Consider the following 16,294-nt stretch of genomic DNA (forward strand, 5'->3'; position numbering starts at 1 on the left):
GAGGGTAGCCGTTTACCATATAGTTAGCTGCACTCTGAGTAACACCAGCTTGTTCCCATATTCTGTACAGGGAGGTAAATAAGAGCTTATAAAACCCACAAAGAAAATGTGCAGCTCACATTTTCGAGTCGGTTTTCTCTAAAGAGTTCTGTGGCACTAAGTTGGCAGCTGACTAATGTATTGACAAATCAGCAAGTTGTGCCTATGCTAAGAAGACAAATGTTTTGCCTATTTATTTCACACTCTAGCTGATGTTCGACCAGTGCTCTATTTTGTTTTGAGCATAAAAAGAATGGCTTACTATCTGATGAAGGCCTCAGCATCTGTAATTGGAAATAATCTAGCATACATGTCAGAGTCTCATTTCTCTGTACTTTAATAGTATGCTCCTTCTCGAAGTAAAATTGTAATTTAACACACTTCTTTAAATCCAGAATCAAACCTCAATGAAAATTAAGTTCTGAGTTGATCTTTTGTAAAAATTATAAATCCCTTTATTGTGCACACAAACAAATATATGAGAGATATTTGTATAGACATAATGCTAGAAACAAATTTAAACTTGGATCGGTGGTGAAGATAAATGAAACATCATTTACTGAACGCCTACTTCATATTCTTTATCTCATTTTAGCTCACCTATGGCCATATAATAGAGGGGTTCTTATCCTATTTAAAGCTGAAGAAATAAAGGTATGGAATGAGTGGGTGAGTTACCCTAAACAACCCAGCTCACATACATAAAGGTTCACAGACACAAGGATTTGAAAAGGTTTTGACTCCAAAACCTTTTGCTCATATCATCTGGGCATTTTATTTTCCCACAATTTTATTACACTTCCTATCACTAGCTCAACTGAGTGATAGGAGAGAAGTCCTGTGAAATATATCCTACATTTTGTGCATTTTTGGAAGATAAATCCTAAGTTGAGTCTTCAGAGATGTGTGTCTATTACATCTTGAGGAAACTTGTGACATATTGTAAAATAGAATATTCTATTTAACTGTCTCTGATGTTGCAGCCTAAATTTCAACTTATTTAAACACTTGTTATTTTATATAATGAAGCGCCCTCCTCAACAGCTTTACAATTTTTGACAGGTATTGAAATAACGTTAATATTTAATGTGTATTAGTCTTTCCTTAACCATTGTTTAACTAAATGATAATAACTAAGAAAGGATACAATATGCCTATCATGTAGGCATTAAAATTCTAGAGTTTTAAAAATGTAAGGTACCTGAGTAATTACCATGTTCTTTCTCACATTCCATCTGGGGCATAAACCAACCAGATGAAAAATATTTTCTTCATTCCCAAAACACATCAGAAAATGAAATTTAAAATATGCTTCCAATAATACACTTCATGCTCTTGTGTGGTCTAACTTAAGAACCATTTGCAGTTTCTAATTGCATAGAAATTTTTATCATAGTTCTGGAAAACCAGTTAGTGATATCCTGTTAACTTCTGTCATGGCATCTTTCCATCAAACAATTTGTGTCACCAAGATAAAGAACGACTGAAAAGATTTCAGAGCCCTCATCCAAAAATGCTAAGTATTATTTGAAATAATACTGTTCACTTTTATAAAGTAATGATTTCCTAACAATGCATAAAGATATAAAATTTTCCAATTTAAAATGCTTCATGCATTGTTATTCTCTCAATTTGATTTTATAAGCTTGGAATTTCAAAAAGTTCAGTCAATCACTGCTATGGTCTGAATATGTGTGTCCCCTTTACCCCACTCCAAATTCATATATTGAAACCTAATCCCCAATGCAATAGTGTTAAATAGAGTCTTTAGGAGGTGATTAGCTTATGAGGGCAGAACCCTCATGAATAGGATTAGTGCCCTTATAAAAGAGCCCAAGGGATCTTATTTGGCCCTTTCATCATGTGGGAGAAAATTGAGACGGTGCCATCTCTGAAGCAAAGAGCAAGCCTTTATCTAACTAACTCTGCTGGCACCTTAATCTCTGACTTCCCAGCCCTCAGAACAGTAAAAAATATATTTCTATTGTTTATAAATTACCCAGTCTAAGGTATTTTGCTATAATCCATCTGAAAGGACTAGGACAGTCACCGTATAAATATATAAGTGATATCTCTAGATAGAACTGTGATAGGAATACAAGAGTCTGGGTTAGTAAAGAATTTGAGCAATCTGGAAAACCAGTCTTACCTGAAATGTGTTAAATGTCTCTGGATGTCAAGGTCTAGAATTGGAGTGGGTCTGGAGGATCCCAGCGGTGATCTATCTTGGCTCAAGAGGTCTTGGAATTCTTTACAGATTTGTCTAAAATAAAAGAATCAAATTTAAAATTGAACTTTTGAAATTGGGCTTTAATTTCATCCCATGATATTTAACCAAAGACTTGTTCTCTCTTTTAAAAGCAGTCTAGATAACATTTCATAAAGCAACCTCAAAAGTTCCATTCATAGCATACAGTTGAGGTTCACAATGGTGACTTTGCTCTTAACAGCTGTAGGATAATCATACAACATTTCAAACAAATAACAATCCACGAGCACTGATAAGGCCAATGTTCATTTTTAAGATGACTATTCATAAATTAACCTCAGGATAAGGGAAACCCCATATGAAATGATCACGATGATCTTTTTAATTGAAATGTGATTTTTTTAGACATCATATCTGTAAACAAATTTAATTAAAGTTATAATCTTACTTCAGAGCCATGATTCAAACAGACTTCGGAAAATCCTTTTTTTCCCAAGATTGCATTAGAATTCATATTCTTATGAGCTAACTTTATATGTTAATATTTGAAGCAGATAATCACCAGTAATTTAGTTCACTAGCCTCACAGAAATGGTTGTATTATGTTCCATGTAAGCTAATTTCTTGCAAAAAGTACCCTCAAGGTAACTTTTCTGCTGCATTTTTTTGCTTTAAGTGGTTATGGTTTTAGGTCATTGGTTTCAGTTTAATTACAGTATTAGCATGTAACAATAGAGCCCTTGTGATGTGCAGTGCAAATGATATAATTCTAAAGAAGCAGAATACACTATACAAAGAGATTTTGTTTTTGTTTTGTTTTTTAACAACAAAACACTAAATTAGTCCAGTCTCTGAAAAGTAAAGGATTGCCAAGGAATTGCTTAAAAGCATCCATCATCTAAAGTGAGGTGACTCCGTAATCAAGGGATAATATGATAGTAATTAGGTTTTTTATCTGTTTTTACAATGGGCAGTCCCAAAGTATAATATTGTAGTCCCGACTTTGACCATCAATGTAACAAAAGACAGGTATAGAAGGGTCAAATTATTTCAAGTGAATATGGACTCGGCCATTATTCTGCTGCAAGCCATTTGTGTCATTAACAAATGACTACCAAAAAGTGACAAAATATCTTGAAGTACAAATAACTGATCACTGAGTCAAAATCAGTGGAGACTTCTTAATCAGGTATCTAAAATTTATTGAATTCCATCAAGGATCGCTTATGATATTTTAAATGAACAATGAAGGTCTGGTTTAATGCCAGTGTTCAAATATTGTGTCATTTCACAGAATTGCCTTATTCGTGTTTGCAGAACACAGGTGAAAGTATAAAAAGAGTCAGAAAAAGGAAAAAAAGTCCTTATTTGCTTCAATGAAATAAGATACTCCACATCCCCTTCCTAAAGGACCAGTTGGATCTCTGAGATACAGTATCTGAATACATGCTTTTTAACAACTGTGTGTTTCTACTTTCATTGAGAAGGTTTCTTTTGAACTCCTCACATTTTTTGTTGTGAGACTCAGTTGCTTTATGAAATATACCCATTTTCAGGTGTATTGCCCATATTTTAATCAATGAATGCAACTTAATCTAAGTGTTTGGTGCCATTTTGAGGAGTATATCATCATCTTTTGTGCTTTGTGTTATTTAATATAGATTTGTTGTCTTTGTTTATTGAAATTTCTAACTAAAATTTTAAATTTAGCCTCATGCCATCATTTACAAATTACTGTATGGTAGGTCATCATTATGATCCATTCTTACAAAGAAAGATTGGGTGTTGTTTTAGACTTTTGTTTTAGCAGTCTTTTTTTTTTTTTTTTTTTTTTTTTTTTTGAGACGGAGTCTAGCTCTGTCGCCCAGGCTGGAGTGCAGTGGCGGGGATCTCAGCTCACTGCAAGCTTCCACCCCCCGGGTTTACGCCTTCTCCGGCCCTCAGCCTCCGGAGTAAGCTGGGACTACAGACGCCCGCACCTCGCCCAAGGCTCGTTTTTTTGTATTTTTTAGTAGAGACGGGGTTTACCGTGTTAGCCAGGATGGTCTCGATCTCCTGACCCTCGTGATCCGCCCGTCTCGGCCTCCCATAAGTGCTGGGATTACAGGCTTGCCCGGCCTGTTTTAGCAGTCTTTTAGTTTTAGTTTTTCTATCAGATTAAAATAAATTTTAAAACATTAACACAAAGATTGAAACATTGCTTTAGTTATTATGGCATAATATCAGAATTAATTGGATAATGGAATAAACTTTTAAGTTGACAAATCAACTTTGTTCCTGTATAAATAATACAGCAAGTTATAATAAAAATTGATGAAGAAATTACAAAAGCTAAAGCGGTGGAAAATTTAACTCATGCTAAATAATTCACACATGAAGCTCTACCAGGAGTAATATTAGAACTCTCTCCCTTTTATATTTAATTCTACAGCTTAACTCACTCACTTTCAAGTTTAGACTTGAAAACAGATGACAATCCTGTAGATTCCCCCTAGGCAATTATCATCATCATCTCATTATGGCACTTACAGAATTATGATTTTATGACCACTTTCATTCTTATTTAAATTTTTATTTATAAATCTACAAAAAGAAACAATCTTACATCTCAAGACAAAATGTCGTATTATGAATTATGTAACACAAAATGATCTTCAGTGAATCATACATTCTAACTTTATCACTTACATCATTGTCCTTAAGGACGTAAGTTTTTAGCTGATGTCTGAAATCCACGTTCTCTATTTCACCTTTAGATGATTAATATTATGGTAACACTAAAAGTTGTTAACTATTCTGCTTTACCTTAATGCAAATCAAATGTTAGACATATTTAGTTCTAAATTCAATGAAAAAGTTTAAATATGTTTTCTATTAACCAACTAAACACATGTTTTGTCTGGTTCATTTTTAGAATTCAAAAAATGTTTCAGTTTATATTCTTTCACCTAAGTAAATGTCTAAATTACACCAAATATTTAATCAGCAAAACACTGGAAATAAAGAGGAATTCGAAGACTAATGACACTTAATTAATAGACTCTTTACACAATTGTATACTTGGCAATATACTTAAAGACAACTGAATCTGTAATTCATGGAGGTAAAAAAGAAATATGTAGGCCAATCTGACAATGCAGATTAGCAACTGGATCTCTCATTCAATAAATTTTAGATTTCATGTATATTTTTTATACAGTTGTTCAAGTCTTATGAATAAAGGTGAACTGACCAGGATGTAATGAATATCCATAATAGGCTAGTCAATATTAACTTTTACCATTTTAATTGACGAAAATATCCAATGCTTTACCATTGGTGTAAAATTAGAAACTTCTCAGAACACATTGGGTCCATTCATATGTTGCACAAAACAGGTATTATTTCTACACATCCCCTAGTTTATCTAGTTATAGTGATTACTGGTTATATTACATATGTTTGCTATGACTGCAGTCTCTGATTCTCTAATTTTTATTTCACATAGTCCAATAAGAAGATAGGATGCATATAAATAACAAAAATAAAAAATTATAAGCTGTATTATAATTTTCAGATGTTTATGCCTATTTACTCTCTGTAAAATAAGTTAATTGAAATGAGTGGAATTCTTGCTTGACATTCAATGGTCTGCAAATTGTGCAGCTATAAGCAGACAGATAAAAGAAAATTACATGTTCTCACAATGTTTTATGAAATCAAAGTTCAAAATATCACCTAAAATAATATATGTTACTTAGATCCCAGGTAAAAGGAAAATACTACTACCTAGTCAAATACGCTACTCGAAAATAGATGTCTCAGTAAAATTTTGACAAATATGAATGCATTTCTCTTATTTCCCTCAAATTCTTCTAGCATTACTTCTATTAAAACAAAATCTCAGTGCCAATTTGAATGTACTCAGAGGCTACCACAGACTTCAATAGAATGATGGGAATCTCTAAGAAAATAGGAATTGTTATTTATTGTGTCAATGATGGTAGTGGTGAATACTTCCAAAACCATTCCTGGGGCAAGGAGCACAGGAAGAAGTGTTTCTCTGGATTAAGGAGTGAAAGTCTTTGAATACACGTGATAAAACCACAACCAAGTCATTTTGAGGTAGAAAAAATGAAGGTGTTTCTCTTGGAAATTTGTATTTTGGGACAACAGTAAAATTCACATGGATACGTGCATTGGTAAATGTGCATGATTCTGCCAGCTAGGTTGATATGCTATGGAAACACCTGGGAGATATTACCTAAATTCTAGTACTGTATAATTATCTTGCTCTGTAACAAGTCTTTATCTTTCTCCTACGGTAATGTAAAGGATTCAAACTAACTACATGTGCTTTCAGCTCCTTCTGAGAAACTGAAACATGACTGAAATTATTTGGGAAAAAAAAATTTAGTCAAGAAGTTATTTGGAAAAGAAAAGGAGTCCACAGTAGAGGTAAAGACTCCCAGAAGACACACTATGCAAAAGGTTCAGATTTAGGTCTTCCTACTAGCAAGTTTTCAGGGGCTTCCACATCACAAAATTTACTCCCAGATTTTAAGCCCAACTTTCATACCTGCCTTATAATTTTCTTTCTCTGTCTCTTGGTCTTCATTCTGTCTTTCTGCTATTCCTTTCCCCTTAATCTTGTTTTGCTTTTTTGCTCTATTCCTTCTGCCACCAACTTTTGCTTTTCTTCTCTTTGGGACAAGATGAGATAATCTAGTACTTTCAGAACAGCAATAGATAAATAGAGTCCTAAGTCCAAACAGTGCCAGCCACAGCAGTGTGTAAACTTCAATTAAGGGATTCAAGTGTCTTAGACAAACCTGTGAGATGGTAAGTATCCCATGTACTCCTTAAATTTGTAAAAAGACCTGTGTTACATAAGAAGCTGGTAGAAAATAGAATATTTAGTTTTGGTTTTATGCATTTTGAGCCAATTTAAATTTTAGCCAGTATGTTGTAAAGGCATTAAATAACTACTTTTTATCAGTTTCTAAGAAGTAATGTTTTTAATACTCTGCCCTAGATTTTCTCTTAAAAAGTTTTCACTAAGGCTGGGCATAGTGACTCATGCTTGTAATCCTAGCCCTTTGGGAGGCCAAGGAGTGCAGATTGCTTGAACCCAGGAGTCTGAGACCAGCCTGGGCAATATGGCAAAAATGTATCTTTACAAAAAATATAAAAAACAGGGGGGCGTGCTGGCTCATGCATGTAGTCTCAGCTACTCAGGAGGCTGAGGTGGGAGGATCACATGAACCTGGGGAGGGTGAGACTACAGTGAGCCATGATCGCACCACTGTACTCTAGCCTGGGCAACAGAGTGAGACCCTGTCTCAAAAAACAAACAAAAAAAAAAAAACGAAATACTTTTCCCTGAATAAAAAATTAATTCATGAATGACAGTTATTAACCAGCTGAAACTATCAGTTCTAAAATCTTAATATAGAATTAAAAATTATTTAAGATTCTTAATGGCCTATATGTAGCAATAACTTATTCCAATAAAGAGAGGATAACAAGAATTAGTTACTACCAGAAGGATTTTCCTCTAAAACTTTTGAACATAACCTGCAGTGCTACCTGCGGTTCTGTTGGATTTTTACACAATAAATAGTAGTATTCCCACTAATTATCGAAGAACTTTCAAGTGTCAGGGAATTTAAGTCATCTCATGCAAGCTTCCCCCTTTTCTGTTGTATTGTCAAATTTGTCTGTATCATTTTCCTCATTATTTTAGTTTGCATTTTAATTAGGCATTTTACAATTTCCAGAAGCTTTGAAATATATTATACCTTTAAAAAAAAAAAAGACAATAACACTATGAGGCAGTACAAGGATGATTTGTTTACTCATACACAAGACAGGATGGGGGCACTCATGGTGATCCTTGGTCCCAGAGGTCTCCCTGGTACCTCTCACCAATCTGTGACCTCATCTTCTGTCACATTCCCCAAACATTTATGGTGTTTTGAGAGCTTTACCCTCATTATTAAGGCAAAATGAGTGCCTTAGACCAAATTACACAGCAACCAAAGGCATATTTGCCTGGGATCTACATTTCCTAAACATGTTTTTCTCCAAAGGATTTCTGCATATTCTGGAGAGGTCTTCCAAGAATTTTCATCAGTTTCAGTGACAGCCTTATCACTAATCAAGGGCAGTTTGTAAACCTTGCCTGGGTACCAAAGGGGGGAAAGTCCTTGTTTAATGTATTTAGCTGCTGGTATGTGAGACCTTCCTTGTTTTAGAAAATGGGTGCCTTCCAGACTTGTTTTCCTCATTTCAAAGAAAATGAAAAAAAAATTAAAAAAAAAAAAAATTTGGGAAAAAAAAAAAAAAAAAAAAAAAAAAAAAAAAAAAAAAAAAAAAAAAAAAAAAAACAACAACAACAAAAAAAAAAACAAAGACTGAAGACGAAAGCACACAGAGGTTTCCCTGTTCTGCTTACTTGGTCGCCAGGATCATCTTTTTTCTTGCTGTCTGTTCTTTCTGTTCCATATGTTGTCTGGCAAGATGTTCTCCTACTGCTTTGGCTGGAAACTCTGTTTCACAAGTGTAGCCAAAATCCCGAGCCAAGTGCAAAGCCTCCCCTGTTGGCAGATAACACAAGTGAGTTTCTCACCAGCATTCAACCTTAATAACAGTAGTGTCTTGCATTTTGCTCAAGCCTCACTCCTGGCTGTGGTCAGACAAATCATTTTTCCTACTTAAACCATTCAGGAAAAAAGACCTTTTGGGGGGGAAGAGGGGAGGTAATGAGGAAGAATGAGGGGAAATCGAGGAACAGAGAAGTGATTTAGCAGGCAGGGATAGGTGGAAAATTGAGGGGAACAAAACAGAAACACAATCCAGAAGGGTTGACTCCCCTCATGGTTCTGGTCATTAGACCAGACTGACTTCCCAGGTTTCACACATGATTCCCAAGGGAAATGGTCCCATGGACAAGTCATTTTGTGCCTGCTGAACCTACAACCTATTCTTAGTGTGTCTAAACTATTCAGATGTCTTTTCCATGAGACCTATTAAAATACCTACAGAGTGTCCAGATAACTTTTCAAGGAAGTTGAAGAACTTTGGAAAATCATGAATAACTTTGTTCTCTCACAAAATCCTAAACTCAAGTAAATTTTAGGAAGTGGGGTAAAATGGCTTCCCAGCAAAGTAAAATTAAGTGATGAAAACCAATCTGGAAAACAATGGTATTTTTAAAGCTCAGTCAGGGCAAATCTTACCTGACCACTAAATTTTTTTTAAAAAAAATCAAGTTTTCTAAACAAAATGTAGTACATATATACCATGGAATACAATGCAGCCACAAACAAGAATGAGATCATGTTCTTTGCAAGAGTAGCTGAAGGCTATTATCCTAAGTAAACTACCACAGGGACAGAAAACCAAATACTGCATGTTCTTACTCATAAGTGGGAACTTAACAATGAGAACAGATGGACACAAAGAGAGAAACAACAGACACTGGGACCTACTTGGGGGTAAAAAGTGGGAGGAGCGAAAGAATCAGAAAAAATACCTATTGGGTAGTATGCTTATTACCTGGGTGATGAAATAATCTGTACACCAAACCCCCATGACACAGTTTACCTATATTACAAACCTGCACATGCACCCCTGAACCTAGAAGTAAAAAATAAAATCAAGTTTTTACTGTATATCTGTTAATACTAAGCATCTACTTACCTACTTTATTCAAGGCACAGTGCTAGGTAGGAGTAATGGGGAATATAAAAGAGTACCAAAGATTGCCTGTCTCTAGGAAAATGACAGTCATAACAATAATAGTAGCAACAACAACAAGTATCTTAGTTGTACTTCATACTTTTTATTGAACCTATATGAATATTACCTATAATCTTGTCATGTTTGTTGTTATTATGGTGACAGTATATAATATAAGATGTTATATTACAAGTACCAAGAAAAAATGAAATAGTTGATAATATGAAGAAAAAGGAGGAAAAGTTTATAGATATACAAAATATACAAAAGGGAACAGTTAATATCAATGAAAATACCCTTAGTAAAGATGCTAGCAATTTGGGAGGCAGAAGCAGGAGGATCCCTTGAGCCCAGGAGTTCGAGACCAGCCTGGGTAACATAGAAAGACCCCATCATCTCTACAAAAATTTAAAAATTAGTCAGATGTGGTGGTGCATGCCTGCAGTCCCTAGCCACTCAGGAGTCTGAGGCCAGAGGATTGCTTGACACCATGAAGTTGAGACTGTAGTGAGCCATAATTACACTACTGCACTCCAGTCTGGGTGATAGAGTAAGACTCTGTCTCCAAACAAAACAAAACAAAACAAAAAGATACTATTTTTTTCATTCCCACAAGGTGAGACCTCTTGTTCTAGGCCTTAGCAAAAAAGTCTAGTTTAATATAAAAGGTATTGCAATAAGTAAACATATTAGTGTAGTTAATGTTTTGTAAACTCTGATCATGCCCCTCCCCACACGTATTTCACATAAGCAATGGCAGGTCTTTAGCTGCAATTTTAATATTTGTATGGTGAAAAACATCTTGTTTTTTCTTTTATTTTAAATAGAGAGATGATGTAACTAAATGGAAGTGGTCTCTATATTAATCTGAATAGTGCTAGTTTAATGAAGTCACGGTTTAAGGTAAGAAAATATGTGAGTATTTGGCAGAAGAAATGGCACAAAAGTGCATGTGTGTGTGTGTTTTAAAGTCATTGTTTTGCCATACAGGACACTCACTGTTGCTTGAAAAATGATAGAAGGGAGATTATTTGAGAAGTTTGAAATTTGGAAGTAAAAATGTTTTAAAGCTTGATCCATCAAATAATGCTACAGCACCTGACCAGAGGATAAACTCATGTGGACCTTAGGATTCAAAAGTATCTTGTAACTAACAGTATAATACCATCAATAGTGTCATCTTTGTCCAGCAAGTCGAGTTACATATATTAATATAGCTGCACATCATTATTGTTCACACCGAAACAGATATTTAAATAACATTTTAACAGAGACTATCTATCTATCTATCTATCTATCTATCTATCTATCTATCTATCTATCTATCTGTGTCTATCTATCTGTCTATCCATCTATCCATCCATCCATCTAATCCTTTTGCTTTACTGTTTGCACAATAGTGGGAGAGGTAAAACAGGGCAAACAAGAGGATGGCAGCACACCTCTTGAATTTTGTGCTGAAACCTGATTCTTGCAGATCTGTCCCATTTTATGCAAAGCTCTCACCGTGTGGTTTTTAAAAACAGTTTGAGTGGGACAGCTGCTATTTACATTTACACGGACAGCCAGATTCTTCCTTCCCTCAGTTCTGTTTACTGCTTTCTCTTGCTTGTGATATAACATTGTTACAGGATGTATAGCAATGCTACATCAAAAGAAGTGGCAAGTGGAGACACTCTGATATGTAGTTAAAATGTGTATATCATGCCACAAAAGCTTTGTGTGTGAGGGCCCAAAAATGAATGAATAAATGGATCCATTAATTAAAATACACATAGTATTCAGAAACAATGACAAATCTATAGTTAAGTCCTTTACAACAGATGCTTAGTCAACACGTTTAAGAAAACTAGACATTTTACAATCAGAAAAGCATATTAACATGACTGTAAGGAGTTTGATTTGGGAAAATAAAAAATCCATGAGCTCCTCTGTCTCTGTGGTGGCACAAGATGTCTATATGAACAATGAACTGAAATTCAATAACCTGTGGTGGAAAGAGCAATCTAGGAAAGCCTGAGGACGTTTTCCCTTCAATTCCCAGAACAGCAAATATGGCTGCTGTCACCTCACTTCTGGGAGAGAAGTAGAGCACCCTTGTTCCTTTTTTCTTTCCTTTCTTTTTTATTTCAGAGCTACTTTAAGCTATGCCTTTATTTCAATGTATTGCAGCACTTGGCCATCCACCTTCTTCTTTTTTTTTTTTTTTTAATTTAATACAACTGAAGCAACACACTAAAGTTGAAATACCTTCATTTTATTCCATGTCATTTCAAGAATTACATATTTTAGAAGTAGGATAGAATGGTATTTCCATCTTTAGGTCTTAGGCCAGCATCCTTAGCAAACTAGCACAGGAACAGAAAACCAAATACCACATGTTCTCACTTATAAGTGGAGGCTAAATGATGAGAACACATGTACACATAGAGGGGAGCAACACATACTGGGGCCTTTTCGAGGGTGGAGAGTGGGAGGAGAGAGATCAGGAAAAATAACCAGTTGGTACTAGCCTTAATACCTGGGTGATAAAATAATTGGCACAGCAACCCCCACAACACAAGTTAACCTATGTAACAAACCTGCGTCTGTACCCCTGAACTTAAAATAAAAGTTTAAAAAAAGAAGTAGGGTACGTGGGTGTGCAGGTGGATCAGATTGGTGCTTGGAGAAAAGTATTCCAAGAGCAAGGGTTCAGGCTCTATGTGCCACGTAATAACCCCACCTCTAAAAAAGTGAAAACCATGAAGGATATTCAACTTTTCAACAGTAACAGAACCAGATACTTAATACTTGTATTAAATATATCCCTTAAAAAGCAGGCACAAATAAATTCCAGAACATAGCAAGAATGTAGAAGATAAATTTGCTTCTTGATTTTAGAGAATTCATTTTCCACACTCCAAAGCAAAAGTAAAAAATTAGGAAGAAATATTAGGAAAAATTTAAGTGACATTCATTGGTGTTGCTCTGAAATAGAAAGTTAATGGCAAAATGTTTTTTAAGGACAAACTGCACATTGTGCCAAGATCCTGGGTTTTATAAGAAGCAGGTTTAAATGCATTTTAACAATAAAAATAAATATACCTGACTTTCAATCTGTTATACAGTCATTAAGAATTTTTCTTTCTTTAGACTGGGTGTGGTGGCTCAAGCCTGTAATCCCAGCACTTCGGGAGGCCAAGGCGGGTGGATCACGAGATCAGTTCAAGATCAGCCTGGCCAAGATGGTGAAACCACATCTCTACTAAAAATACAAAAAAAAAAAAATTAGCTGGGTGTGGTGGCAGGCACCTGCAATCCCAGTTACTCGGAAGGCTGAGGCAGAGAATTGCTTGAACTCGGGAGCCGGAAGTGGCAGTGAGCTGAGATCGTGCCACTACACTCCAGCCTGGGCGACAGAGTGAGACAATGTCTCAAAACAAACAAATAAAAAACAAAACAAAAAAAAACTGTCTTTAAAATTATGGTATTTTTTAAAAATTACTTTACAGAACTAAAAAATTAATATTTAACACTAATTTTTACTAAGCAGTACTTAATATTGTTATTCAACAGATAATTCTCATCAACGGTCACTCTAACAATATGGCCTTAAAAACAATTTATTTTAACTTAGTCTTACAAAACCCAGCGTTACTAAATGAAAATAATAATTTGTATGTGTTAAACTCCAGTTGTGTACTTATGATTTGAATCTTATTTTCATGTATAGGGAAACAGCGCATTTCAGTTCTATGAGATTATTCCAAGAAGTATCTATTAGAAAGTAAATTTGAGAATTAAGTAAATTCTTATAATATCGAGCTTTAGCAAAACCTGGAGCTGAAGGACAAAGTAAATATATCTGATGCCCTGACTTACAGATTTCCCAGACTATTTGAAAAGGAATGCATTCTACAGCTCTATACATCATACGATCTATGGCATGAATAGGTGCCTTATAACATAATAGTTTCACTAGTTTGATGACGCTTTTGTCAAACACCAACACTTTATGTTTCAAAGTGAAAGTTTCGTTCCCCATTCAATATCCTGCACTTAGCACAGCATTTAATTCACAATAGGTACTCAGTAGACATTTGTTAAATGAAAAAGCTTTCAAATTATGTTAACAGTATATTAATTATGACAATAGTCTTGTGAAGAATCCCCTCCAAAGAATATAGGGAAGAACTAGAGCAAAAGAGATTCGTTAGAAAGAATTAAATATATACAGAAAAAACCTATGAAAAATAGAAAAGTAGAGTATATCCCTCTATCAGTGGACCCATTTAATAAAATAGACTATACTTGAAGGCAGGCTTTCTCAACCCTTGCTACTCCCGTAACCTAGAAACTTGCTTTACAAAATGTGTTTCACCCCATATCAATTAATCTCTGGTGCCAGGGCATCTGCAGTTTTTGAATGCTCCTAAAGTAATTCTCTCAAACCAGAGTTGAGAAACCACTGTAGTAAGATAAAGAAAAAGCACTAGGTGAGGATGAACTGTATATCTTCCAAAAACATGAGGATTCTATGACTTATACAAAAGGGAAAGCAGCCACTAGCGAGTTAATATGAAACTGTAAGAGCCTCTGTCTGGATGAGTGCTTGCATGATGAGCCCTCCTTTATTTGGCTAATATGGTATGAACTCTACAGACAAAAGAGAAAATGTGGTGGTAGAAGTAGAGATAGCATTGTTAGGGAAAGAAAGACTTCAGCCTATTGGAAAAGCATATTTGTATAGGTGGATTTAATATAAGATGAAGCTTGCACTTAAAGTTAGTCGGGAAAAGGTAGATTATCAATAGAAAGTGGTAAGCCAACAAAGTGGCCACCTGGAAAAAAAACAAATAAAATTGAATCTATAGCATACATTTAGCCATGAAACAAAGTCCAGGTGGATCATAGATTTAAACATAAAAAAATGAAACCACATAGTAATTAGAAGATGACATGGTTTTTTTATGATCTTGGAATTAAAAAGGCCTTTTACAGTGTTGCAATTGAAACTAAAAGCCATGAAATAAAATATGAGAATATAATTACATTAATGTAAAAAAGTTCTGCATGCAAAGACCTCAATAAACAAAACAAATAAACAAAAACCCGTAACAGCCAACTGAAAAATGAAAGTATGTCATATAAAAGACATACTAAGATGTAATAAGCCAATTTTCCTGAAAACTTACAAATAAGAAAAGTACAAAAAATTACTCCATAAATACAAAATAAGTAATAGGAAAGCTCATAAAAGTCCAAGAATATTCTCAGTCTCCTTCATAATAGAGGTTTTTTTTTTTTTAGTCAATCAAACTAGCAAAGATAAAAAAATTGATAGTCTCCTGTTTAATTTAGAGTACAGGAAAGTACTATAATGTCAATGCTTTCTACCCTCATTGCTAATAGGATTATAAATTGGCAACCACTATTAAGAAGAATCTGCCAATAATCAATCAAAACTATAAATGCAAATTATCTTTTGACCCTGCAACACCATTCTTAGACATTTATTGAAGATATGTACTTGCATATCTGTGGAACTATTTATATAAGTTTGAAGTTCTTCATTGAAGCACTATTTGTAGTAGCCAAAGACTGAAAACACCTAAATGATATTCAGAAGAGGACTGGTAAAATAAATTGCAATATATTCATTCAGTGAAATACTGCGAGTGTTTAAAAGAACAAACAACTTGTAAGCGCTGAAAAAAAAAGGAATGAACACAAAGATAAACTGTGAAAAAATTAATTGCAAAATAGTGTCTACAGAATGCTAAAATTTGTTTTAAAAATGAATAAAAGAGGTACACACATATATCCTTGGAAGAAAAAAGATCAACTAATAACATTTGTTTTCTCCTGAGAGGGGAACTGAATGGGGAACAGAGTGAAAAGGAAGTATTTTACTGAATACTTTTCTGTAACTTTGAATCCTGAACTATCTGTTTGTATTATTTATTTAAACTTATATTATTCAAAACATAAAATTACTCTTTGCCTTATTCTTAGAAAGATTTAATTCTGAACTCGATTATTTATTGTAGATGGAACATTGGTAATTCCAAGTCTTCCAATGTTATCCAATAAAAGTTAGTCATCACGGCCGGGCGCGGTGGCTCAAGCCTGTAATCCCAGCACTTTGGGAGGCCGAGACGGGCGGATCACGAGGTCAGGAGATCGAGACCATCCTGGCTAACACGGTGAAACCCCGTCTCTACTAAAAATACAAAAACTAGCCGGGCGAGGTGGCGGGCGCCTGTAGTCCCAGCTACTCGGGAGGCTGAGGCAGGAGAATGGCGTAAACCCGGGAGGCGGAGCTTGCAGTGAGCTGAGATC

The 16,294-nt window shown here is 34.8% G+C and overlaps 1 protein-coding gene across 1 annotated transcript in view; it reads right to left on the reverse strand.

Annotated features, from left to right (window-relative positions):
- The window catches only part of TFAP2D (transcription factor AP-2 delta), a 61,476-nt gene that overhangs the window by 19,311 nt on the left and 25,871 nt on the right, over positions 1-16,294 (reverse strand). The window contains exons 6-7 of the mRNA XM_017849596.1: positions 8,685-8,826; positions 2,189-2,302 (exon numbers count right to left, since the gene is read on the reverse strand). Of these exons, the coding sequence (XP_017705085.1) occupies positions 2,189-2,302; positions 8,685-8,826 (256 nt within the window). The remainder of the gene's footprint in view (positions 1-2,188; positions 2,303-8,684; positions 8,827-16,294) is intronic.

The sequence above is a fragment of the Rhinopithecus bieti genome, unplaced genomic scaffold, assembly GCF_001698545.2.
Source record: "Rhinopithecus bieti isolate Rb0 unplaced genomic scaffold, ASM169854v2 scaffold_31531, whole genome shotgun sequence".
NCBI classification, from domain to species: domain Eukaryota; kingdom Metazoa; phylum Chordata; class Mammalia; order Primates; family Cercopithecidae; genus Rhinopithecus; species Rhinopithecus bieti.